General features: G+C 46.4%; 1 protein-coding gene across 1 annotated transcript in view; it reads right to left on the reverse strand.

The window, feature by feature from the left end:
• Positions 1–1,921: 1,921 nt before the first annotated feature.
• RAD51AP2 (RAD51 associated protein 2) overlaps positions 1,922–25,808 on the reverse strand; it is a 180,620-nt gene continuing 156,733 nt past the window's right edge. Inside the window, exons 3-4 of the mRNA XM_083178575.1 lie at positions 6,386–6,472; positions 1,922–3,495 (exon numbers count right to left, since the gene is read on the reverse strand). Of these exons, the coding sequence (XP_083034701.1) occupies positions 3,377–3,495; positions 6,386–6,472 (206 nt within the window). The 3' untranslated portion in view covers positions 1,922–3,376. The remainder of the gene's footprint in view (positions 3,496–6,385; positions 6,473–25,808) is intronic.

Genomic DNA, 25,808 nt, shown 5'->3' on the forward strand with positions numbered 1-25,808 from the left:
AGCAATCTCCCTGATTTCTCCTAACCCACATTATCCAGCTGTTACCTTTTTTGGGAAAAAAAAAGAAATCAGAGATATATATATATATATATATATATATATATATATATACAATCAGATGGGATTTGTTCTTGGAAATTATTGCACTATGGCCCTTATTCAGATCTGTGCGGCCGGAGCCGCACACGGTGCTCCGGCCGCACAAACCAATCCCCGCCCACGATACGGATCGCCACGGCCGTCCGTACACGGACGGCTGGCGATCCGCAAGAAAATGGTGGGGCGTACGCCTCCACCATGGTGGGAGCTGCCCCCTGCATTCGATGGTCGGCGACCATCGAAGGCAGGGCCGCACGCCCCACCAGGTCCCGCAAGCTGAGACCACACGGACAATCGTCCGTGTGATAGCTTGTATGGGGGCTGAGAGCTGACATCCGGCGACGTCAGCTTTCCGCCCCCATCACTGGCGTCATACCCTCATTAGCATGCATACGCCCCGCGTTTGCATGGGAACGCCCATGAAACGCGGGGCGTATGCATAGGGAAATGAGGGTATGAAGCCCCTCACGCCCCTATACGCCCCCTTTGCGGCGGACGAACTACGTCTGCGGCGAATTGGGCTGCACATGCGCAGATTGACCTCTGCGCATGTGCAGACTGAAAACATCGGCGGTACGGCCGCACGCGGGCCGTACCGCACGATTCAGAATAAGGGCCTATGATAGGCTTGCCTGAAGATGCGATCCCCTCACACATGTTACCGAGGGAATTCGGCGGCGTGGGGGACGGGCTTTAGGCCAGGTGGTGGGAAGCCAACCAGAAGCAGACCCATAATCTGTCGTGGTGAAAACATTGGGCAGCTGGCTCTAAAAGTGCTCAAAAAAATAATTGGTTCACGTGGTGTACAGGTTGTTAGATCAACACTGTCTAGATCAACAGTCGGGTGTGGTTTATGGTCCCGACAGTCATTAGCCCGACGTCAGGACCCCGACTGGCCCGGACTCAGACAGCAGGGCGAGCACAACAAAGCCCCTTGCGGGCTCGCGGACCCCCACGAGGGAAAATAGCTGGTGGCCATCGAGACCCCGCTTGTTGGGATCCCAACGTTGGGGTAATGACTGTCGGGACACTTTCCAGCACCCCGACAGTCAATAGGTTGACCACTGTTGGTCATGTCGACCTTTTTGATAGTGTACACCTTTACCCAAGTCAACCTTACCCATGTCAATCTTTTTTGGTATCGTCCTTTTGACTGTTGACCAGTAGAGGTTGAGCTTTTGACTGTCAACCTAATGACCGCATCCCCTTATTATGATGTCATATTCAGTAGGATTGTTATAAAACAAGGTGGAACTCGTGTTATGACACCATAATAGATCCATGCACTACGTGTTGTCATCTTCTGATAGCACTAACAGGCTGCAATAGAACCAGAAGAGACCCCTTTGATCAAACTGCCGGATCAGCCCAGTAAACAGCTGACTTAGTTTCATATAACCAGATTGCCTGTGATTATGCCTAAAATTAATCTCTTTTAAAGTTAATATAATAATGCCATAATACAAACATAACATTCATGAAACACTTGAGTTTATGGTCCAAGACCTCTTTTAATCCAGGCAGATTAGATGCGGGGAAATGTGAGGATCCCAGTGTGAGTTAGCCTGCTGGAGTGCTTAGAGAGGCGGCAGGAGAGATTAGTTATTCTGCAGGAGGGGGCGTTGGGATGCAGGGGGGGTATCGGACTGTGCAGGGGAGACGTGCTGTAGGAGGCTGATTGCAGGGTAGGATAAGGCTGCTTGGGGGTCTGCTGTGGGTGTTGCTGATACCCCTGTCACAGATACCAGGAAAATCGAGCACAGCGCCGGAACCAAGGGTGCCAGATTATGGGTGGTGTAACAAACATGGTTTATACAAATAATGAAGCAAGTAAAACATTTATTTGAATCTTTGTAAGACAGTAAACATCTCAGTTGCTTTACCATGAACACCAGCCATATTTGAACAACTTGGTATTATAGATCAAAGATTACTCCCATATATGTGGTCATATACTTTGTAGAGTATATGTAATTTATACATTTATATATTTATATAACAAATCAAAAGTTAAAAGGCCAAATGTCTAGGAATGTCTAGGTCGACAATAATATATATCAACATCAAGAGTTCAACATGTCAAAGGACGACGGAAAGCAAAAGATCAAGACATTTGCTCATATTGACCTTTTGACCATATTGACCAATAGACCTAGCTATTATTGACCAACCTTCCGGATACCAAATCAAGGCAAAAATCAAACAAAACTACACTAGGTTTAATGAGCCTATAAATTATTTTGTTCTTTTTTATATTAATAATATAGAGTTTTCTTAAGATGTTAAGTTGGTTATCAACCATTTCAAGCAATAAAGCATTGGCAAAAGTTTGTATGACCCCCTTCATTACACGTCATACAGTATTTATGCTGGACTCATTACTAAATGCTCAATGACTCAAGAATATGACAATGATTGACACGATCAGGAGTCCTCCACAACAAGTTCCAGTGTATAAGTAGTATTGTGGTTCTAGCAATTGGGGCACTACCTAGGCAACGTGCAATGTCCTGAAATGGGAAAATGCTTGATCACTAGCATTGCATGAAAAGGTATCCTCTAAAGAGCGGGTAAATTCTGGTTTACACGAGATCACAAGACCTTTGATGTTATATTTGTATAGACTTCCAAAAACTATGGAAATGTAGTAAACGTAGACAAATATATTTTATATATCAATGTGTTTTGTCTTTTGTCATTCACTGATAACCTACTCTCTCACATTTATGAATTACAGTAAGTGCTGTAAGTTGGCCAGGCCTGTTTATTGCATGCATAAATAAAGGCAAATGGTTAAGTCAATTTTAATCTCACTTTTAGCACATTATACTCTTATGGCCATTATTACTTTTCTGTGTATTCTTTGGTACATCCAATCTTAGCACAAAGCCTGAGTGTCCGCTTAAAGACAACAAGCAGGTTGTTCTATATTCTTTGTATCATTAATCCCCTTCAATAAAGATTTATTACAGTAACATGCCCAGAATACAAGCTAGCACAATGGCGTACTGTATCTATCCCCCCAATACAGTAGATGGTAAATGTGAGCTGGAGAAGTTGTTCTGCAGTATAATGTTTAAAACCATGAAACATTTTAAAACATAACATAAAGCATTAAAATACAAACATACAAATACTGTAAAAACCTTAATAACACCAAATGTATGGAACGAAAACAAAACGGATTTTCAGCAGTATTTGGTTATTTTATCCAGTTCGATGCCATCAATGTATCCCAGTGGTTATAATCTTATGCACTTTTAGGAATTTTGAATCTCTATCGGAGATAAGGATGAAGCTGTTTAATCTTTGCTTTCCTTGACAGGCCGATCCTGAGAGGACCAGTCCGTGTCTTGAGTGGTGTCACTCTTCTAATCCCGTGAGAGAATGTCACTTCTGGGGAGAAGATAAAATATCTTATCATTATGTGCAGGGAAAATGTAAGACTCACACCTCGGTGCTGATATCCTGATTTGCATAACGTAATAGATAAACAACAAAGCCGCGCATTGTTTTAGAGCAACAGGCTTCAATTTGACAGACACATGACCCCTGGGGGAATAATGATTTGTTTATTTTTATAAGAAGTCAAAAGCAAAGCATGACTTCAGGCAATTCTGATGTGTCACTCCTGGGGAACTGAATGGGAGATGTCTGCAATTATCAACGGTTTCTAAAACAATGACAAGCTCTTAATGGTACAGAAATATTCAAGATGGTTCTGAGGTGCACGCAGCGGAGTCTGGTCTCTGACTGTAAGCAAATGCCGCTACAAGCCGTTCTCTGCGTCTGATTGTGCAAGGACTGATATGTCCACTTTGAGCATCTCATCTTTAGATGCAACCATCAGTCGTACCTTGCAGTAGCCCCATACTAGGTGTAGTTTCTCTGTCAGGGTTTGGGCTTCACTGTGAACTAATATATGTCTGAGTTATCAACCAATACAGAGAGACACCCGAGAAACAGACTATCACCGTGCGGCTGTTTAGCCACCTCCCTGTCACTGCCCAGGGAAGCCCAATACATTCTCAAGAAATTTGCTACTGCGACTCAACATAGATGTATGCACAGTGAAAAAAAACTGCATTCTACATTGGCTCTAACTTGTACCCCCTTCAGATTGCACCTCGGACCCGCCGGGTTGGTGACGTACTGTATGGACAAGGGTCAAGGTGCAGTGTGAAAGCACCATAACTCGGGGTGGACCAACTCACTAATTTGACACAAGTTATAAGAAGGGTTAAGACCTAGTCTCCCTCTGTAAAATGGGCAACCCAGGTTTAATGTTAAAGAGCTGAAACAAGGTCGGACCCAGGATCGCGATACCAGGTCTGACTCGGCTTTGTGATGTGAAAGGACTGGAGTATCAGAATCAGCACCATAGTCTGGACTGCTGTGTCACTTAATCTGAGTACACTGCATAATTGTCATGCCGAGAAACATAACCTAGAACTTTGTGTGCTCCGTAGCAAAATCTTGAAAGCCCCCCCCATGGAAAAAATATGACATTGGCCCCCACATTAAAAAAAACATACGCAGCACTGCAGACTTGGCTCCTCAGCACCCCACTGGTGTGTAATAGCCCAGTTTTAACCGCAGCCTGTCTGCAGCTAAGGTGTCAGTCATTAGATTACTTTTCGGCTTGTGCAGATGGGGACAGTATGTGGTAATATGACCTATGGAATCACATCACTGCACCATCATTAATAGGTTAATTATCTGAGTTATCTAGAACTGCCCTGCACTGCCCAGGCAAAGCAGAGCATGGGGGGTGGCCTAAAGCAGTCCCCATTCCCCTGTTCCTAATGCCCTCCCCACCTTCCCTAGTACAGCCATTGAAGCCAATGTTTGATGCTGATCCTGTGCAGGGGTACATCTGAGCCAGCCTAATGTGTACATTGTTCTATAGAGGCTACCCAGGTCTCTAGGGATTCATGCTTTGTAAATAATTGCCCCTTTAAAATACGTTTGAGTGCAGGCAGCATCCCATGCAGTCGCCGTCGGTATTATTTCTGGCCCACTATCTCTCAGCTTTAAGTTGCGGGCTGTAGTGGGCTGCTATGACGTCCTTCTCATGGCTGCTATTATATTGGTGACTGATTCAGCATGGATCGCTAAGTTGATTAAAACTTAAAGCAAAGGCAGAAAGAAAAAAATGCCCATTGCAGAATTGTGTTTGCATGGCAAAGCGCGATGCATTCGCAGAACAATTTTCAGAAACAGGAACATTGAGGCGCACCTTCAATCTGTGCCAGTCAGGGCAGGGGTGTGTCAGGACCACCTGCTTTGATTGAAGTTTAAATAGTAACGGTCAAAACTTATTAACGTAGACAGTCAAACAGATCGACACCAAATGGTCAACATGTACAAGTCATCATAGACAAAAGATCAACACGTGCAAAAGGTCAACACAAGGAAAGGGCCACGTTTCTTGGTTTTAGGTGCCAATTTGTACATTTCATTATGTGGTCCCCAAATTAGTGTACTGTAACATGTACCCTCGCATGGCTCTCTCCACTAGTCATCATTCGGGATAAGTGCTACCGGTGTACCAGGCACACTTTACCTTTCACAATTGGAACCATGGAAAAGAGGTTGAAGGCAGCTGGGAAAGAATTGAGTTTGTGTCCGGAGAAAGAATGATGCTGAAGAAAAGACAATTGGATCCAAGGTGAGAACTGAAAGAATTTGGAACTATAGAGTTGGTAACTGGCAAGCTGGAACTGAATCAGGAACCGGAGAATACTGTAAGGATCCGGTGAGTCCATGAAAAAGGCTGCGATGAGGTCAGAGGCCAGCAAGGACAACTGACTGACAGGACACAGTGTGCATAGGTACTAACAGAAGTCAGGACCTTCCCAAGGTGTATACTGACCCAGAATGGCCTAGGCAGATCCCCATTATAGCAAGGGGTTAGCTGCCATTGGCCAACTGGTCAAAAGAGGAGGGAAAGACCCTTACCTATGACTGTTTTGCCCTTTTCCTAGATGGCGGCACCAGCCTCCCGTGCCATCCATCACTCAGGCAGACTCCTGGAGAGAAGCCTCCAGCTTCCCCTCAGAGCCGCCATCCCACGCCGCCATGACTCGCTGCCGCCTGACCACCCGCAGCGGCATGTGGCACAAATAATTAGTACAGAGACATAATATTTCCATCTGATGATGTACACAACTGATAATTGTACACAAAATTATGAAGATTATGGACACTCCCTTTCACGACAATTTGGGAGTTACGTCACACCGAGAGTAAAAAGTAAAAGGTTTGTACCCGGAGTAACTCTTACCTCTCTCAGTCCGTAAAGTCATACTCGTTTCTCTATTATTATTTGACCAAAAGGCCGGTGTCCATGACAATGGTTTTGCAACATCTCCTGTAAGACATACAGTAACATGTTACCATAAACTTTGGAATCTGTTGTTATATCTACTTGAGTGAAAGTAATGATCTGTACACACTTGTGTTGCCACAAAATTGAATGACCTGTGAGTAAACACAGAACAATATAATTCAGTGGCATCACCAGGAATAGCACGGAACATGCAGTCACTGAAGATATCGTCAGATCGGACTGCATGTTCAGCCAATCGGGGTTATCATTAATGATCTGCAGCGTTAACGATATAATGGGTACACACTGAACGATATGCACAATGATATGGTTCATGCAGATCGGACAGTGGCCCTCATTCTATTCGCTTCGGTCCCCGGAGTGTTCGCACCGGGGACCAACGTTGAAGCACTGTGCATGCGCATATTTGCTTATGCGCATTTGCAGGGCTTCTGTGTGGGCCCCTTCGGAGACTTGCATAGTCTATGTGGCGCTTGAACAGGGGGGTAGGGTGGCGGGATGGAGGCTGGCAAGGGGCGCTCGCAAATGCAGGCAAGCACCTGCCTTCCGGGGGTGGGCCGCTGACCATCGAATGATTTCTACCCTGCTTGCAAATCTGCCAGATTTAAGATTAGCGGTGTCCGAGACCAGGGCGGGTGGCTGACGTCCTGCGACATCAGCCGCCCACCCCGGTCTCGGATCCGGACGCCGCATGTCTTAAATCTGACAGATTTGCGAGCAGGGTAGAATCATTCGATGGTCGGCAACCATCGAATGATTTTGGCCTCACATGCTACCTTGCGAATTATTGTTTATGCAAAACATCCATTCGCAAAGTGGCGGGATTCGCAGGCCCGGCGGGCGGCATTAGAAGGCTTGCTAAGCAGCAAAGTACCGCTGCTTTAGTGAGCCAACCAGAATGACCTCCAGTGTGTATCCAGTTTAGGACTCTTGTCAAGTATGTTGCATACAATTAAATAATCTGATACATTCTATTTATTTGACTTTAACATTTTTCCTCTTTATCAGGTTTCTGTCAAGTGGATGTTCTCAGTCGCAGACTAAACCACTTAATGCGCATATAATGCAATAGGGACACCAACAGAAACTTGCCAACAACCTAAGAGCCTGTACACACTAGAGGCTACATTCAAATTATAAATAAGCAGTAAATTACATCAAAGTGTCTCTGACTCCATGGAGAGCAGGAACATTGCGCTAATAAATATAATTTATAGCAGACGTTTTCTTTATTGTAGTAAATTGCAAACCTATAAATTCTTATATTTCTCTCCTTGCAAACACGCTCGTCAGTAAGGGAAATCTGGGGCAGGTGGCACGCGTTTCACATACAGAAAATGCTACAACTCAGCTAAACAATCTGTAATGATCTTTGATGTATGATTTGGACTTCATTGTTATAGAAATATCTGCAGCTGGTGCTGATACTGCACAAATGCCACCCAGACATTCATGGTAATAAGTGAGAAAGTCTAAAGGAATTAGCTCATTGTTCGCTTACAAGAGGAAAAATAAAGGCAATCGTGTAGCAAACAAAACAAAAATGTAGTAATTGATACAAACCAGTTACATACTATGTCTCTTTATCATATGGGAAACTACATAAACGAATTAGCTGAAGGGTGTACTTAATAGGTGTACAGTATAAGGATGCGGTCAGCATCACGGCACTCCAGATGCCTGCTTTCAGAAGACCTGCACTGGAACCCTGAAAGAATCAGGATGCTGACCCCAGGAGAGTATGCTCTTTAGAATGTAAGCTCTCACGAGCAGGACCCTCTTCCCCCCGTGTGCATTTCCTTCTCTTACTTATACTATCTTTGATGGCAATAGATTTGGTGTTTTTCTGCCACGCTGATACAGCTATGGTTATGTGCCCTGTACTTGTCCTCTATTGTATTGAACTGTAAGTCACTGTCTTGCTTAATTGTTTATGTTTAATTGGGCGCTGCGGATCATCAAATCAGACCATCTAAATAAAGGCTTCAGCGCTGAATAGATGAAGCCTGGTGAAGCCTTTATTGGGGGTGTCTCCACTCCCCTAGGGACCCAATCCAGGGATGACCAGTCACACTGAGAATATGAAGGCCGGGGGACCTTGCATGAAAAGTGTCCCCCAGCTGTGGCATTCCACCACTGGCTGTTGGAGCCCGGTGTTGATTCTAAAATACGGAGGATCCCTATCCTTTTTGTCCCTCTTATTTTTTTGGAACCAGCACTGGTCCAAGAGCCAGGACAAGGAGCCCAGGACTGGTTATGCTGGGGGGACGCTGTGTTTTTCAAATATTACCAAAAACTGCACATTCCCGTTACTAAAAATCGCACATTTACTAAAAAAATTGGATTTTAGATACCTACCGGTAAATACTTTTTCTTGTAGTCCATATGGATACTAGGGTTCAATACTATAAGGGATAGCGATCCTCCACAGGAGAGACAGGCACATAAGATCTTTCAGTGTGGGTGTACTGGCTCCTCCCTCTATCTCCCCCTCCACTAATCAGTTAATGAAAAACTGTGCCGAAGGAGAGCGAATTATGTGAGGAGGTTAAGTGAATAAGTAAATGTGGTGAGATTCATACCAGCACACCGTAACCAAAAACAACAAAATAGGTGAACAATAAAACTTTGATGTCACCTATAGATGAAAATGTCACTCGTGTAACAAGGCAACAAGCTAAAACACAGGATATCTAAGTGATAACCTTTTGCAGCAGAAAACCGCACCGATGTGGGCGCCCAGTATCCCATATGGACTACGAGAAAAGGATTTACCAGTAGGTATCTAAAATCCTATTTTCTCTAGTCGTCCTATGGGATACTGGGGTTCAATACTATGGGGAGGTTTCAAAGCTACCAGAACGGGCGGGTATGTGTGGAGACTGCTGTAACACTGCTTGCCCAAACTGGGAATCCTCCCTGACCAGGGCGTCAAATTTGTAGAACTTTACAAATGTATGTTGCCCTGACCAAGTTGCAGCTCTGCAAAGCTCTAGGGCTGAGACTCCTCGTGCAGCCACCCAGGAAGTCCCAACCGAACTTGTTGAATGAGCCTTCAACGATGATGGAAGCGTTAATCCAGCCATTCCATATGAATGTTGGATAGTAGTGCGTATCCAACGGGCAATAGTCTGATGCTGGAGAACCCTTTTTCTGTGCATCATAGAGTACAAACAGACTATCCGTCTTTCGAAACCGAGAGCTTCGTCTAACATACTTACTCATACCATGAGGGCATGAACAACATCCAAAGAAGAAGGAATCTCTGGATGAGCCAAGCTGGATGGGACCACAATTGGTTGATTTAGGTGAAATGCCGACACAACCTTTGGTAGGAAATGTGGCCTAGTCTGCAGCTCTGCCCGATCCCCATGAAAAACCAGGTAAGGGCTCTTGCAAGAGAGGGCTCCAAGTACGGACACCCTTCTGGCCGAAGCCAAGGCCATCAGGACCACAGATCTTCCATGTAAGATACCTTAAATCAGCCTGATCCAATGGTTCAAACCACATCCAGGTCCCATGGAACGAGGCCACCATTTTGCCCAATAGTCTTAGGCAGAGATGGACCAATACCTGAGGATTCGCTAACACTTCCACCACTAACTGCTGAAGTGCAGCTACCTTCTCCACTGGAAGGAACACTCTTTGCTCTGCTGTGTCCAAGATCATGCCGAGGAACAGCATTCTCTGGCTTGGGACCAAGGATGAGTTCTTCAGATTTAAAATCCACCCATGGTCTGAGAGAATCCTCTTGGCCACTTGGATTGCACTGCTCAAGGCCTCTGCTTATCCTGCCTTGATTAGCAGGTCGTAGAGGTACGGAATAACATTCACCCTTTGCAGTCTGAGAAGGGACATAATTTCCCCAATAAACTTTGTAAATATGTACGGAGCCGTGGACAAGCCGAAGGTAAAGCCTGGAACTGATAATGGTTGTTCCCCAGCTCAAATTGTAGAAACATTTGGTGTGGGGGCCAAATGGGGATGTGAAGATAGGCGTCTTTGACGTCTATGGAGGCTAGGAACTCCCCTTGTTCCAGACTAGCAATGACTGAATGGAGCGACTCCATTCTGAACTTGAACACCCATAGATATCGGTTCAAGGATTTCAGGTTCAGAATAGGCCTCAACGACCCATCCGGTTTTGGTACCAGGAAGAGGTTTAAATAGTAACCCTGACCATGTTCCTGTTGTGAAACCAGCAGAATTACTTTTGACTGGGGCAATCCTTGAATTGCCCCCAAGAGAAGTTTCTGATCCTCCGCAGAGGCGGGAAAGGCCGATCTGAAGTACCTTCGGGGAGGGGGCCTGGCAAACTCCAGCCTGTAGCCTTGTGAAATAAGACTGCTGGCCCAGGAATCTAGGCATGAGGCATCCCACACTTGGCTGAAGTGTGACAGTCGACCTCCCACCTCGAGAATATCCCATGGTGGGGAGACCCCGTCATGCCGACGGCTTGGAGGCAGCGGCCATGGCAGCTTGGTCCTGATTACACGAGGGGTTAGCCTTTCTGAACTTACCTCTCGTGCCTTTGTTGGCATTGGATGCACCCCTGGCCCTGGAGCGTAACCTAGACCCGCGAAAGGACTACTGGGTAGTAGACAGGATTGGACGCTTTGGCACAAGTGGGGCTGATGGAAGGAACGTGGTCTTTCCTGCCATGGCCTTGGAAATCCACTCATCCAGCTCACTCCCAAAAAGTCTTTCTCCTGAGAAGGGAATACATTCTACGCTGAATTTTGAGTCCACATCTGCTACCCACTGTCGCAGCCACAGGGCCCTACGTGCCGACACAGCCATAGCTGAACTACGGGCATTTATTGCACCTAATTCCTTCTGTGCATTACAGAGAACCCTTGCTGTGTCCTGAATGTGTCGCAGCTTTTCACCCAACTGCGCCACCGACATGTCCCCCAGCAAACCCTCCTGGATTTGAGAGGACCAAGTATAAATGGACTTAGCCATCCAACAACTGGCCAGTACAGGGCGTTGGGCAGCCCCACTTGCCGTATACATGGACTTGAGTGTGGCTTCAAGTCTCCTGTCAGCTCCGTCCTTAAGAGTGGATACACCCGGGACTAGGAGGCTCCTCCCACAGTTTCCTACCTGCAGGGTTGAAAGGATATGCGTTAGCAAACCGCTTTGTCAACTGGAACCTCTTTTCAGGATTCTTCCAAGTGGCTTTAAAAACACTTTCTAATTCCGCTTGTTCCGGAAAATACACAGATTGCTTCTTCTGCGTCATAAAGAAGGAGTCCCCCTCAGTGGGTTCCTCTTGTTCCTGGACAGGCTCCTGATCCTGTTCCTCCTCCCCATCTTCCAGGATATCATCCTCATCCGTATCAGGGGCAAGGGCTGTAAAAGGCCTTTTCTGAGGCTGGCTGGACTGGTTGGGGGAAGGGGTGAGGATATCAACCCTAGCAGATAAAATGGATAAATCTCACTGTACCCTCTGTGTCTGCTGAGTATTAGCAGCCAGCTGGGAAGAGACGGAATCCAAGAGTGTCTTAATGCTGCTGGCCTAAGCGGGCTCCTGGCTTTCACTCTATGACGCACCACAGAGTTGTGGGGGCACACCACTGACCTGAGGGGTAACACCACTGGGTTGTGGCGACATACATGGCTCACAGGTAACTTGCGATTGTGACGCTGTAATAAACTTGGTGCTGCACACCATGCAGGTCAATTTCTTAACCATATTGAAGTCTGTGTTCACGCTGCCACACAACACACACTCACTCACACTATTTTATATGTATCTACAGTGTGTAATGCTGAGTCTATGTGTGAAGGCTTTACGCAGTATGGGTACTTGTGTATTATCACGGCGCCCATCGCATCGCATACCATAAGGCATGCGATGGTATGCGATGCGACATCGCACAATGTTGTACAATGTCATACAATTTTAAAATTGTATGACATTGTATATGGCATACAATGCCATACAATGCAATGGGATGCGATAAAAAATTGTATAAGCACCCTAATGGGTGGTTACAATGTTAAATGCACCCCCACGCCACCCCCCACTATAAATGTGAACCCGAAGCGCGGCGAGCGCAGCAAGCCCCGCAAGGGGACGCGCATAACTTCACAGGTATACGCGTCCCCTCGCCACACTTTAGATGATCAACTCCACGCCGACGTGGATAGTGGGGGTATGAAAAGGTCGTAGGATGTGTACCGCCGCCCCTCGCGCGCTTGCTGCACTCGCCACGCTTCGGGTTCACGTTTATAGTGGGGGGTGGTGTGGGGGTGCATTTAACATTGTAAGCACCCATTAGGGTGCTTATACAATTTGTAATCGAATAGGGGGTTAAAATCGCATCGCATCGCATGCCATCGGGTGCATGGCATGCGATGCGATAAAAACATTGCGCAAATAATATCGGGGGCGCCGTGATAATACACAAGTTCCGCAGTATATTGAACAGAGCTTAACTAGCCAGTGTGGTAGGAATCAGAGCTACTTGGGAACCAGTGCACCCTCTAACCTTAGCTCACTGATGTGAGAGCTGATTTAGTATATAAGACACAGTGATCTATATTACATATAAACACAGTGCTATACAAATATGCTAGGCAACGCAATGCAAGCATTAAATAGCGCTATAACTTGCTGTCTCTGCCGGCAAAAGAATCCAGGATCCACCACACCGTCGAGGAGCTGTTTTAATGGCAACCTCAGATGCAGGAGAAGCAGGAAGCAGTGTTAAAAGCGCGCCCAGCAGAGCCTGGTCCCGCTCTGAGCTAAGCCCCACCCCCTTGAACGGAGCTGGCACTTACAGTGTTTTTTATACTGGCATTAAGGTGCTTTTTTGTTAAAACAATCGCATAACTAGCCCTGGTGCTCCAGTGGCTATCCCAACATGCCAGTGTAGCAGAAGGTTTCGCGCGGTCCCTTCGTGAGGGCCCTGCTACTAACAGCTGCCATATTGCCGCACAACAAGCCAGGGTGCCTCCCTTAGGAGCCCCCCAGCTAGTACTCACCACCAATGTCTTCAGACTTATGCCAGGGGTGTGCGGCGGCTGGGGGCTTGCTCGCTGCAGCGCAATGCTGGCGGTGACAAGCCCCACTCAGGACTGTGATCCTGCAGCAGGGTCAGCTCTGCACCTTAAGAGGCTGGTGACTGACCCTTCCCCCGAAGCAGGACTGCTGCTTAGTCCACAAGCAGCCCCCCAAAATAACAAACTAAATAAAAAGAAAAATCCTCTGGAGCCTTCCAGAAGTGCAGCCTCTCCTGAGGCACATTTTTCTAAACTGACTAGTGGAGGGGGAGATAGAGGGAGGAGCCAGTACACCCACACTGAAAGATCTTATGTGCCTGTCTCTCCTGCGGAGGATCTCTATCCCCCATAGTATTGAACCCCAGTATCCCATAGGACGTTAGAGAAAAAAGGAAAATTCCCGTTACTAAAAAATCACCAGAAATCGCAAGTGATTTCTGGCTTGTTCTAAAAAATCGCACCCTATTACATTTCGCCAAAGCTGTATTTTGTTTATCTTTCCAAACTTAAAGCATATGGGGCAGATCACAGTTCTATAGAATTTTATGGGACAACAGGTCCATTTTCCCAGTTGTTTCTTCTGTAGCGTTGGCAGCCGTGGTACTTTGGAGGGGGTCAGTACATTTATCTGGGATCAGGGTGGATACAGGGCCTTGTGTGCACTGTACACCATGCACCCATTATAGAAATGCCAATGTGTACATGAATAATTGTAATTATTATAGTGCAAATACACAAACTAATAGTGACCAGCCACAATATACTGTATCTTTGCTTACCAATTCCTTCTTCATTTCTTCCATCCAACGACATCCCAACGACATCCCCCTCCCTACACCCACACACACTCTTTCTTCTTAAGCTGAATGGTATCCAGTCAACAGTGACGGCAATGGGGGCGGTGACGGGGAGGATCGGCAATGGGGGTGAGGATCCTCAACAGAGGGGGATGGTGATGCACCAGTGGTTCATCGCTGGAAACACCACTGGCGCACCCTTTCTTTACAGTGGCATGCCATGCATGGAAATTTCTCTGGAGAGCCCGCTACTGCAGCGCGGCTCAGTCCGAGACATTTCCGGCCATACCACCGAAGGGGTTAAAGGCCTGTAAGGGTCCCTTAAATGACAAACATTTTCACTTTTGAGAATTGCAAAAGCATAAACTCTCACCCGTCTGTCAGACGGGCCTTAAGACTAGTATTAAATATTGAAGCTCAGCTTATTATGTACATCTTGCTGATACTTTCAGGAGTACGGATAGAAGAGATCCCGTGGAGTCACTGCTGGAGAACAGAGATTTCACCCTGACAAGATTGTGTCATTTACTGCTGGTGAGTAATGAAAGTAGCTGTGCTGAGCAGGCTGATGTGTCAGTCATTGTCAGACACTCCCTGGCTGTCTCCCTGCAGGAGACCGTGTGGTTCTTTTTCTGCTAACTGACTGATTGATCCACTCATGTTCAGTGTTCCCTCTAAGCTGTGCGCACGTGCGCGCGCACACACCTTGACGAGCGTGCGCACAGACATTACAACTGAGCGCACAAAGCAGCACTGGTCCCTTTTTGAAATTGTGGACTCAATTAATGTATGTTTCACCCATTAACTACATTGTGTGCTGTGTTTTGAATGTTTAAATGTTTAATATCATTTTGAAGTAAAGTTAACACAAATGCTGAACGTAATTTTCCAGTTATATATAAGTGACGCATCAAAATGTAAATTTCATTCCAAAGTTGCACAGCCAAAATCTTTAGCCGCACACAGCCTTCGTAAAATTAGAGGGAACATTGCTCATGTTATTGTGATGTTTCCATCAGACAGAACCCATTTTAAATAAACTGTTTTTTTTTTTCTGATAAACTATATTTAAATTGAAGTGTGTTTAAAAATCGACAGGTCAGAATGTGTGATATTCGTGGCAAAAAGTGCGATTTTTCCGCAATTCGCATCCTATTAAATTGGCGATTTCAGGAAAACATGCAAATTTAGACTTTTTTTACTAAAAATGGCAAAAGTCGTAATATTTCATCCCATTAAATGTCACCCAGAATGTCTGTGTGTGCGTATACATGTGAAATTTACTAAGATATATACGAATGTGGCCGATGCCGGATACGAATGGATACGACCGGCATGGGCCTTATTTCCGGGAAAATATGACTTGTAAATAGAGCAAAATTTACTAATCTGCCGTATTTACGGGATTCGTAAGTCAGATCCATGCAGGCTTCACTGTATAAAAAAAGAAAATATAAATATTTTTTTTAAAACAGCATGGGGTCCCCCCCACAGCTAGAACCAGCTCCGGGCTCAAAGAACCGGTCCTGGTTCTAGAAATTCAAAGTCCAAACAAGATGGGGATCCCCAAAATTTCTAAAACCAGCTCCAGACTCAAGGGCTGGTCCTGTTTGCTAAAATATGGGGGACAAAATTAGTAGGGGTCCTCCTTATTTTGAAAACCAGCACCGGGCCCAAACAGCCACAGCCGGGGGAAACTATTTAACTAGTTCCCCTGGCCAAAGCATTAAACTGTTCAGCGGAGGCAAGGAACCTGGGGAGTGGGGAACCCCCGAATATAGTGGTCCCCCTTCCAGGGTACCCCCTGCCCATACTGAAGCCCGGGGCTGTCCTAGGACCAGCCTAGTTTAACTAGGCTGGTCCTGTTTCCTAAAATATGGGGGAAAAAATTAGTAGGGGTCCTCCTTATTTTGAAAACCAGCACCGGGCCCAAACAGCCACAGCCGGGGGAAACTATTTAACTAGTTCCCCCGGCCAAAGCATTAAACTGTTCAGCGGAGGCAAGGAACCTGGGGAGTGGGGAACCCCCGAATATAGTGGTCCCCCTTCCAGGGTACCCCCTGTCCATACTGAAGCCCGGGGCTGGCCTCAGTACCCCAGGGCAGTGTTCCCGCCTGGTTTGGGGGAGGAGCTGAGAATGGAAACAAACATTCTCCGCTTCACTCCATTAATGGTTTGTTTCCTACAGAATGAAGCGGACCTGATATTCGCCCGACACCTCGTAAGCATAATTTCCTACCTGCACTTGTATTTCTACTGGAGAAGGGGTCGGACCATTGTGGGAAGCCATAGTTAAAAATAGGGTTTGAATGAATGTAGAGTGTATTAAAGTTTTATTTTTCTTAACTACTTGTTCTGTGGAAGAACTACAAGTATTTTAATTGACCGCATGGTTTTTTTAAGTCCCAGCATGTGGTGTAGGCTTCCTGGGAGTTGCAGTTCTAACACATAACACAATAGTTCACAATTTGTTCTCATTTTTACACTTTAATATAAGCCCGGTGCCCACCACCCTGTGGCGCCGTGGACAGCCTGGGTAGGGGGTATCCAGGAGGGAAGACCCCCCTTTATTGTGGGGGTCCCCACTCCCCCAGGTTCCCTGTCTGGGCTGAACAGTCTGGGGATAATGCTTTGGCCGGGGGAACTAGTGTAAATAGTTTCCCCAGCTGTGGCATTACCCTGCTGGCTGTTTGAGGCCTGGTGCTTGTTCTCAAAACACGGGGGATCCCTAGTCATTTTGTCCCCCATATTTTGGGATCCAGGACTGCCCATTGAGCCTGGTGCTGGTTTCAGAAATAATGGGGAAACCCATTCTTTTTGACTCCTGAATTTCTAAAACCACGACCAGGCTCATTGTGCCTGGGGCTGGTAATTGCCAGGCAGGAGGGATTTTTAAATTATTTATTTATTTATTTTTGCACTTAAAAGCCTTTATGGATCTGACTGAGCCGTGCACGCTTCTGCCAAATACGGCTGGAAAATGAGGAGCATTTTCCAGCCAATTTTCGGGACAAATACCGGTCGTATGTTACATGTTATTAATTTTGGACTCACCATTCAAATGAATGGTGATTCCTATTCGTATTCTTCTATGGCATATGTATTCCTATTCCTGAATAGGAATAGAAATACGCCTCTCAAAAGATAATGAATGGCAATATACTGGTCTTTGAAAATTCAGAAATATGAATTTACGTCCAGTAATGACTACAACAAATGGCTACTAATATGCCTAATTGTAGCCATTCGGCTGTTAGTACATTTCCCCCATAATTTGAAGATACTGTAGTGCTTTCCTTAAAGCACACATGTTATCCACAAATGACAGATTGGTATGGGTTATACCATATTTACCTAGGACTAAGTAAAAACGGGAACAAGACCAGACTCAGAATACCAAACCAGCAGGCTCCATTCATCAAACTCTGCATCTGGAGCTTGTAGTGTCCGGCCCGAGGGGTGTCTGTAACAGCTTTTTCACCGAGGACATAGGGAAGGGGAGATTACAGCCTCCCCATATGGTCCGGACCATTCTGGTTTTTACTACATCACTGGACCATACAGGGAGGCTTTATACTCTCCCTCCTCCTCTCCTTGGTGAAAGGTGTCACAGGCATCCCCCCCCCCCCCCCTTGATGGGACACTATATCGACAGGCACTGTCCAGTTCTGGTTTTTACCCAAACCCTATTTACCTACAGTACTTTACAAACTTTTGCTCTGGGAGATCTCAGAAGCGAGGTCCAAGTGGCAAGTTCAGGGGGCACGGCTATGTGATTCCAGTCATCATGGTCCCACTCATCGTTATGCAATGCAGATATTTGATGTACAGTAGCAAGGAGCAGGCCCATAATGATGCAAATCAATATGATTCACAGCATGAAGCCCCAGCTCTGATTTAATTAGGGAAGTGGGTGGGTTCCAGCAGAGCAGAATGCAAATGTTGAGACCCAGGGGTTTCCACAGACACGCCTAATAATTTCCTAGACACACCCAGGAGTTTCCCAGACACACCCAGGAGTTTCCCCAGACACACCCAGGAGTTTCCCAGACACGCCCAGGAGTCTCCCAGACATTAGAAGAGCAGGTACTGTAAGTGTGAATGGCAACTATGTGTGTGGACAATGCTACCCTGTGCTTCCCTGTCACTACTATAGAGTAACATGTACATTAAAAAGCAGGACAGTGCCAATTTCAGAGCCATATTTTCCACCTTGAACTGCTTGGTAGTACAAAACCTCAATGAATGGGTGTTGGCATGAAGTCAAAGACTGTCCAAAACATTTGGTATTAAATGTAATATATTCCTTCAGTTTCTTGAATTTAAAGCAACAGAATATATTTTTCTTCCCTGATTAAACAAAAATAGGTCTGAATCGCCTGAAAATGTTAGATTTACAGAACAGTGTCACAAACAACAGCTGTGTTGATACATTTCTTTACAATAATAAATAATTTATCTGTGGAATTATGAATGATTTGTTGGATATCTACACTCAGGAATATTTATGGGAGTTTCGTGTAGGGAAGCAGTACATGATATTCCTGGCACATGCTGAAAATATGTATGAATTCAAGACGTATGAATATAAATGAAATATGCGAAGAAGAAAAAAATAGGCTAGAGCCATAGTTGATAAAACATTCCACATTGCTCACTTTCATCTGTACCTCTATCTCTGCTGCATATTAATTCAGTTGTGCTATGGGAATTCAGGCATGGGCGGTCCTCGGTAGACCGATAATGTATGGTATAAATACATTTATTAGTAAAGACGGGTAACAGAAATGCACTGTCTACTGTACTTTATTCAGTTAAGGCCAGATGTACTAAGCTTCAAAAGTGATAAAATGGGGAGTGATAATGTACCAGCCAATCATCTCCTACCTGTCAATTTTCAAACACAAACTGTGACATGGCATTTAGGACTGACTGGTTGTTTATCACTCTTGATTAATACATCTCACACTCAGGGGTAGATGTATGAAACAGTGATAAGGGAGGAGAAGTGATAAAGTGCCTGGTACTTATCACGGCCAATCAGCTCCTGACTGTGAAGTTACAGGCTGGGTTTAAAAAGGGACAGTTAGAAGCTGATTGGCCGGTGACCAGGCACTTGATCACTTCTAGTCCCTTATCACTGCTTCATACATCTAGTCCTCCTGAGAGAGGAAAAGTCCGGCACAACATTTTAAGCTCGAAAACTCTGAATAATAGGGGAAATTTACTAAAGGAAATTTGTAAAAAAAATAGGTGTATTTGTATCCAGAAATACACTTCTTTTTTACATTTACTATCCCGAAAATACGGCAATTCGTATTCGTAGTGATAGCACATCAATACGAATACGAATTGCCGTATTTTCGGGATAGTAAATGTCAAAAATAAGTGTATTTCTGGATACAAATACACCTATTTTTTTACAAATTTCCTTTAGTAAATTTCCCCCAATGTCACACATATAGGGGGAAATGTAACAGAGTGAGAGAATCAGAAAGTGAGAGATTCTCCAGATTTTTTTTAAAGCGGCAATCATTTACACTGCAAATGATTGCCGCTTAAAAAAAACCTGGAGATTTCTCACCAAATCTCTCACTTTCTGATTATCTCACCCTATTACATTTCCCCTGTAGTTGTCACGGCCGCTGTTAGGACGCGCCGCTCACCTGTTCATCTCCGGCGGCGGGGCCTGCGGGCCATCCGTCTGGGTGCAGGACGGGGAGCGCGGCGTCTAGGTCTCCCGGCCACGACCATCTTCCTGGGGCCTGCAGCACGCGCATCCAGCATGACAGCCAGCCAAGGTTGTTTGTCTCCAGTCCGGGCGCCGCCATGTTGTTGTAGCCAGCCAATGGTTCAGAGCTCCAGTTCAACTCCTCCAATCAAGATCTACCCTGGGGGATAAAGCAGAGCCCTCTGGGGCATACAAGCGCCAGTACTTTGTTGTCGATCCCTGTGGAGGAAGCTTCAGCCTGTGCTCCTGTCCTTGCCCTGTGATATCCCTGATCCCTGTCTTCGTTTCCTGCAGTTCAACACCTGATACCTGGATACCTGCATTTGCATTCTGCTCCCAGCCCTTACAGCGTCACACCTGTTTCCTGGACTTTGCAAATTGCATTCTGCCTCCAGCTCTTTCAGGTTTGCTACAGTCTCTCAAGCCCTGCGTGTCTGTTGACACATCTCCACTCCTGCTGTCGACCAGCTGCACCTGCTGCCAGCTCTGCGTGTCTGTTGACACATTTCCACTCCTGCTGTCGACCAGCTGCACCTGCTGCCAGCTCTGCGTGTCTGTTGACACATCTTCACTCCTGTTGTCGACCAGCTGCACCTGCTGCCAGCTCTGCGTGTCTGTTGACACATCTCCACTCCTGCTGTCGACCAACTGCACCTGCTGCCAGCTCTGCGTGTCTGTTGACACATTTCCACTCCTGCTGTCGACCAGCTGCACCTGCTGCCAGCCCCGCGTGTCTGTTGACACATCTTCACTCCTGCTGTCGACCAGCTGCACCTGCTGCCAGCCCTGCGTGCCTGTTGATGCATCTCCACTCCTGCTGTCAACCAGTTGCACCTGCTGCCAGCCCTGCGTGCCACATCTCCACTCCCGCTGTCGGTCCGCTGTACCTGTCGTCAGTCCTGCGTGTCCGTTGACACACCATCACGTCTGCCTGTGGTCCAGTTGCACCTACTGCCAGTCTTCCGTGCCTGCGGACGCCTCACCATCCTGCTGTCTGCCTCCGCACCTACTGCCAGTCTTCCGTGCCTGCTGACGTCTTACCATCCTGCCGTCTGCCTCCGCACCTACTGCCAGTCTTCAGTGCCTGATGACGCTTCTCCATCCTGCTGTCTACATCTGCACCTGCTGTCAGTCCTTCAGCCCGCTGACGCGATCCCTTCCTGCCTGTCGGCACCGGCGTCTACTGCCAGTCATCGGAGGTCGCTGACTTCCGTCCCCTATTGCCCATTGCCGTTTGCTCCCAGTCAGTCATTGTTTCCCCAGTAAGCTACAGAGACTCTGGGATCAATCCCATCATTCTGGACTCTCAGTTGTTACCCAGGTATCCCGCTGGGCTTTCTGATCTACAGTTTCATTTATGGTCTTGCCTTCTTATGTTGGTGCTACAATAAAGAGTTATATCAAACCTGCTATTCTCCAGTCTCCTTCAAGCCGCAAACACCCAACCTCCAGGCCTCAGACAGATCCACAAGGTACCCCTAGCGTGACAGTAAGTACTGGCCCAATGGATCCGTCCGCCAGCCAGGAGTTCTTTCAAAATGTGGTCGCTCGGCTGCGAGCACTGGAGGAATCCCAGCAGCAAGTGACTCAAGCACTCCAAGGCATATCTCAAAGGCAAGCCTCTAATCCCCCGTCACAGACTGTCTCCCCGTCTTTACGATTGTCTACCCCTTCTAAGTATAATGGTACCCTTCGTACCTGCCGGGGGTTTATCAATCAATGTGAAGTACATTTTTCCCTGCAACCAATGAACTTTCCTTCTGATCGGGTTAAAGTGGCTTACGTTGTCTCTTTATTATCAGATTCTGCATTGGACTGGGTCTCCCCACTCTGGGAAAGAAATGATCCTCTGCTCTCCAAGTACTCCGACTTTATTTCTCAATTCAGAAAATTTTTTGACGAACCGGGACGAGTATCCTCTGCCGCTTCAGAAATCCTGCGGATTCGTCAAGGCTCCCGCTCCGTTTCTCAATATGTTATCCACTTTCAAACCGTGGCATCTGAACTGAAATGGAATGAGGAGGCTCTAATTTCCACTTTCTTGGCAGGATTATCTGAACGCATGAAAGACGAGTTAGCCACCCGAGATCTTCCTACCTCGCTGGGTGAGGTCATATCGCTCTGCAATAGGTTGGACCTTCGTTTTCGTGAGCGTCAGCTAGAGAGATCCCGGCAAGAGCGAGGCAAGTCTATTTCCGTTTCTCCTCGCCTAGGGTCTACTCCTCCTCCAAATTCTTCTGATGAGCCTATGCAGATCAATCATACTCGCCTAACTCCCGAAGAACGCCAAAGAAGACGGCGACAGAATTTATGCTTGTATTGTGGGGAATCTGGTCATCTGTTAGCCAAATGTACCCGTCGTCCGTTAAACTCCCGGTCCTAGTTGGTTGCGGAGAGGCCAATCTAGGACGAGTAGAAACTTCTCCAATCATGTCTGACTCTTTGCTGTCCATACAGGTGGTGTTACCCAACAGGTCACTCGCAGTATCTGCTCTACTGGACTCTGGGGCAGCCGCCAATTTCATTTCAGCCCAGTTTGTGTCCTATCATGGCCTGGACTCTCAGAAACTTTCGCAGCCACTCCAGTTATCTGCCGTAGATGGGAGCCTTATTCCTCAAGCCTCCATTACTCATCGGACGCTGCCCATCAAGATTCAAGTTGGAGCATTGCATCAGGAAGAATTATCTTTTTTCATTATTCCAAAAGCGAACCATCCTGTAGTGTTGGGGTTTCCTTGGCTCCAGCAGCATTCTCCAAAAATCAATTGGGGTACTATGGAGGTCCTGTCTTGGGGTACGAACTGTCGTCATACCTGCCTTCCCGAATTAGTGCGCATCCAGTCCACCTCGCCCACGTCTCCTGATCTTCCTCCTCAAGCCTATCAAGCCTTCTCCGACGTCTTCTGTAAAGGTTCAGCCGACAAATTACCTCCGCATCGGCGCTGGGACTGTCCCATCGACCTTATTCCAGGTAAAATGCCTCCAAAGGGCCGAACCTATCCACTCTCTCTGCCAGAGACGGAAGCCATGTCCCAGTATATTAAAGAGAACTTATTAAAAGGCTTCATCCGGCCTTCCACGTCTCCAGCAGGAGCCGGATTCTTTTTCGTTAAAAAGAAAGATGGAGGTCTGAGGCCCTGTATTGATTATAGGGGACTGAATAACATTACAGTCAAAAATAAGTACCCGTTACCCTTGGTGACTGAGTTGTTTGACCGAATCAAAGGGGCTAAAGTCTTCACTAAATTGGCTCTCAGAGGAGCCTATAATCTTATCCGTATCCGAGCAGGCGATGAGTGGAAGACAGCTTTTAATACTAGAGACGGTCACTACGAGTACCTTGTTATGCCGTTTGGTCTCAGCAATGCTCCAGCAGTATTCCAAGAATTCATGAATGAATTATTCCGTGATTTACTGTATTATTCCGTGGTTGTTTATCTCGATGACATTCTTATTTTTTCTCAGAATATTCCGGAACACCGTCAGCACGTGAAGGAGGTGTTACAGCGACTACGATCCAACCAGCTATACTGTAAATTGGAGAAATGGGAATTTGAGAAATCTTCAGTTCCTTTTCTGGGTTACATCATTTCAGGTACCGGGTTAAGCATGGATCCCTCTAAAGTGCAAGCAGTCCTTGATTGGCCACAACCTCATACCCTAAAGGCGGTTCAACGCTTCATTGGCTTTTCCAATTATTATAGGAAATTCATCAAAAATTTTTCTTCCATCATTTGTCCCATCACAGCGTTGACTCACAAAGGAGCCAATCCTGCCAGGTGGTCTCCCGAAGCGGTGGCAGCATTTCAACAATTAAAAAGTGTATTTACTTCAGCTCCAATTCTTCTGCAGCCTGATTGTTCTCGCCCGTTTATCCTGGAGGTAGATGCCTCTTCTGTTGGGGTTGGAGCTGTACTTTCACAGAAGTCCGAGGACGGCCACCTACACCCATGTGGGTTCTTCTCCAGGAAGTTTTTGCCAGCCGAGATGAACTACCCCATTGGTGAACAAGAATTGCTAGCCATTAAATTGGCCTTTGAAGAATGGCGGTACCTGTTGGAGGGGGCTAAGTTTCCTATATCCGTTATCACGGACCACAAAAATTTGTTATATTTACAGAACGCCCAGTGTCTGAACCCCAGATTAGCCCGATGGGCCTTATTCTTAACGAGATTCGAGTTTGTGTTATCTTTCCGTCCTGGGTCTCAAAATGGCAAAGCGGACGCACTCTCCAGATCTTTCACGTCCTCCGCAGAAGATCGTACCATAAGCCCAGTTTTAAGCCCCACAGTGTTTGCCAAGACTACTGTGGTATCCATTCCTAGAGGAAAGACTTTTGTGGATACTGGACTCAGATCATCTTTGCTACAGTGGGCACACTCCTCTCGTTTTTCTGGCCACTGCGGTATAAAGAAAACTTTAGAATTCATTAAGAGAGCATACTGGTGGCCGTCCATGAGGGAAGATGTCACTGACTTCATAGCTTCCTGTACCCAGTGTTCTCGTCACAAATCTTCTCGTCAAGCACCAGCTGGCCTTCTTCAACCATTATCCATACCTGAGTCACCCTGGTCACACATATCAATGGACTTTGTCACCGATCTGCCTCTGTCACAAGGGTTCAACACGATCTGGGTCGTCATCGACCGTTTCTCCAAGATGGCACATTTCGTTCCACTAAAGGGCCTTCCGTCTGCTCCTAAATTGGCTCAAATATTTATAGCTGAAATATTCCGTCTACATGGTCTTCCGAGAGAAATTGTATCTGACAGAGGGGTACAATTTGTATCAAAGTTTTGGAGAGCGTTGTGTAGTGCGTTACAGGTAAAGCTGAACTTTTCCTCATCTTATCATCCGCAATCCAATGGCCAAACAGAAAGAGTAAATCAAGATTTGGAGGCCTTTTTACGTCTGTATCTGTCCTCCTCGCAAGACAATTGGAAGGAGCTTCTGCCTTGGGCCGAATTTGCACATAACAACTCTTATCATTCCTCCACCGAAAAGACTCCCTTCTTCATTGTATATGGCCGTAACCCACGTGTTCCAGAATTCCAAAATCTTCCTGTTTTTGACATACCAGCAGTTAACTCGTCTGTCCGGTTTTTCTCAAGCATCTGGAGGAATGTTCATGCTTCGTTAGAGAAAGCCTCCCAACGTTACAAGAAATTCTCTGATCGGCACAGACGGGCAGCTCCGAAACTCAAGGTAGGAGACAGAGTTTGGCTCTCCACCAAAAATATTAGACTCAAAGTCCCGTCTATGAAGTTTGCACCTCGATTCATTGGGCCATATACAGTAACTACTGTGATCTCGCCTTTGGCTTATAAGCTACAGTTGCCTCGTTCTTTGAAAATTTCAAATACATTCCACATCTCGTTATTAAGACCATTGATATTAAACCGATTCCAGAATAAAGTACCCAAGTCTCCTCAGCCTCAGGCTCATCATGATGTTGCTTTTGAAATTAAAAAAATTGTGGACTCAAGAGTTCGTTCAGGGCAAGTCCAATATCTGGTAGACTGGAAAGGCTTCGGTCCAGAGGAACGATCCTGGGTGGATGCTGCTCGCGTCGATGCTCCCACTTTGGTCCGTAAGTTTCATCAACAATATCCAAGAAAACCATGGAAGTGTCCAGAGTCCACTTCAAAAGGGGGGGGTGCTGTCACGGCCGCTGTTAGGACGCGCCGCTCACCTGTTCATCTCCGGCGGTGGGGCCTGCGGGCCATCCGTCTGGGTGCAGGACGGGGAGCGCGGCGTCTAGGTCTCCCGGCCGCGACCATCTTCCTGGGGCCTGCAGCACGCGCATCCAGCATGACAG

This window comes from Crinia signifera, chromosome 3, assembly GCF_055691185.1.
Source record: "Crinia signifera chromosome 3, ASM5569118v1, whole genome shotgun sequence".
NCBI lineage: Eukaryota > Metazoa > Chordata > Amphibia > Anura > Myobatrachidae > Crinia > Crinia signifera.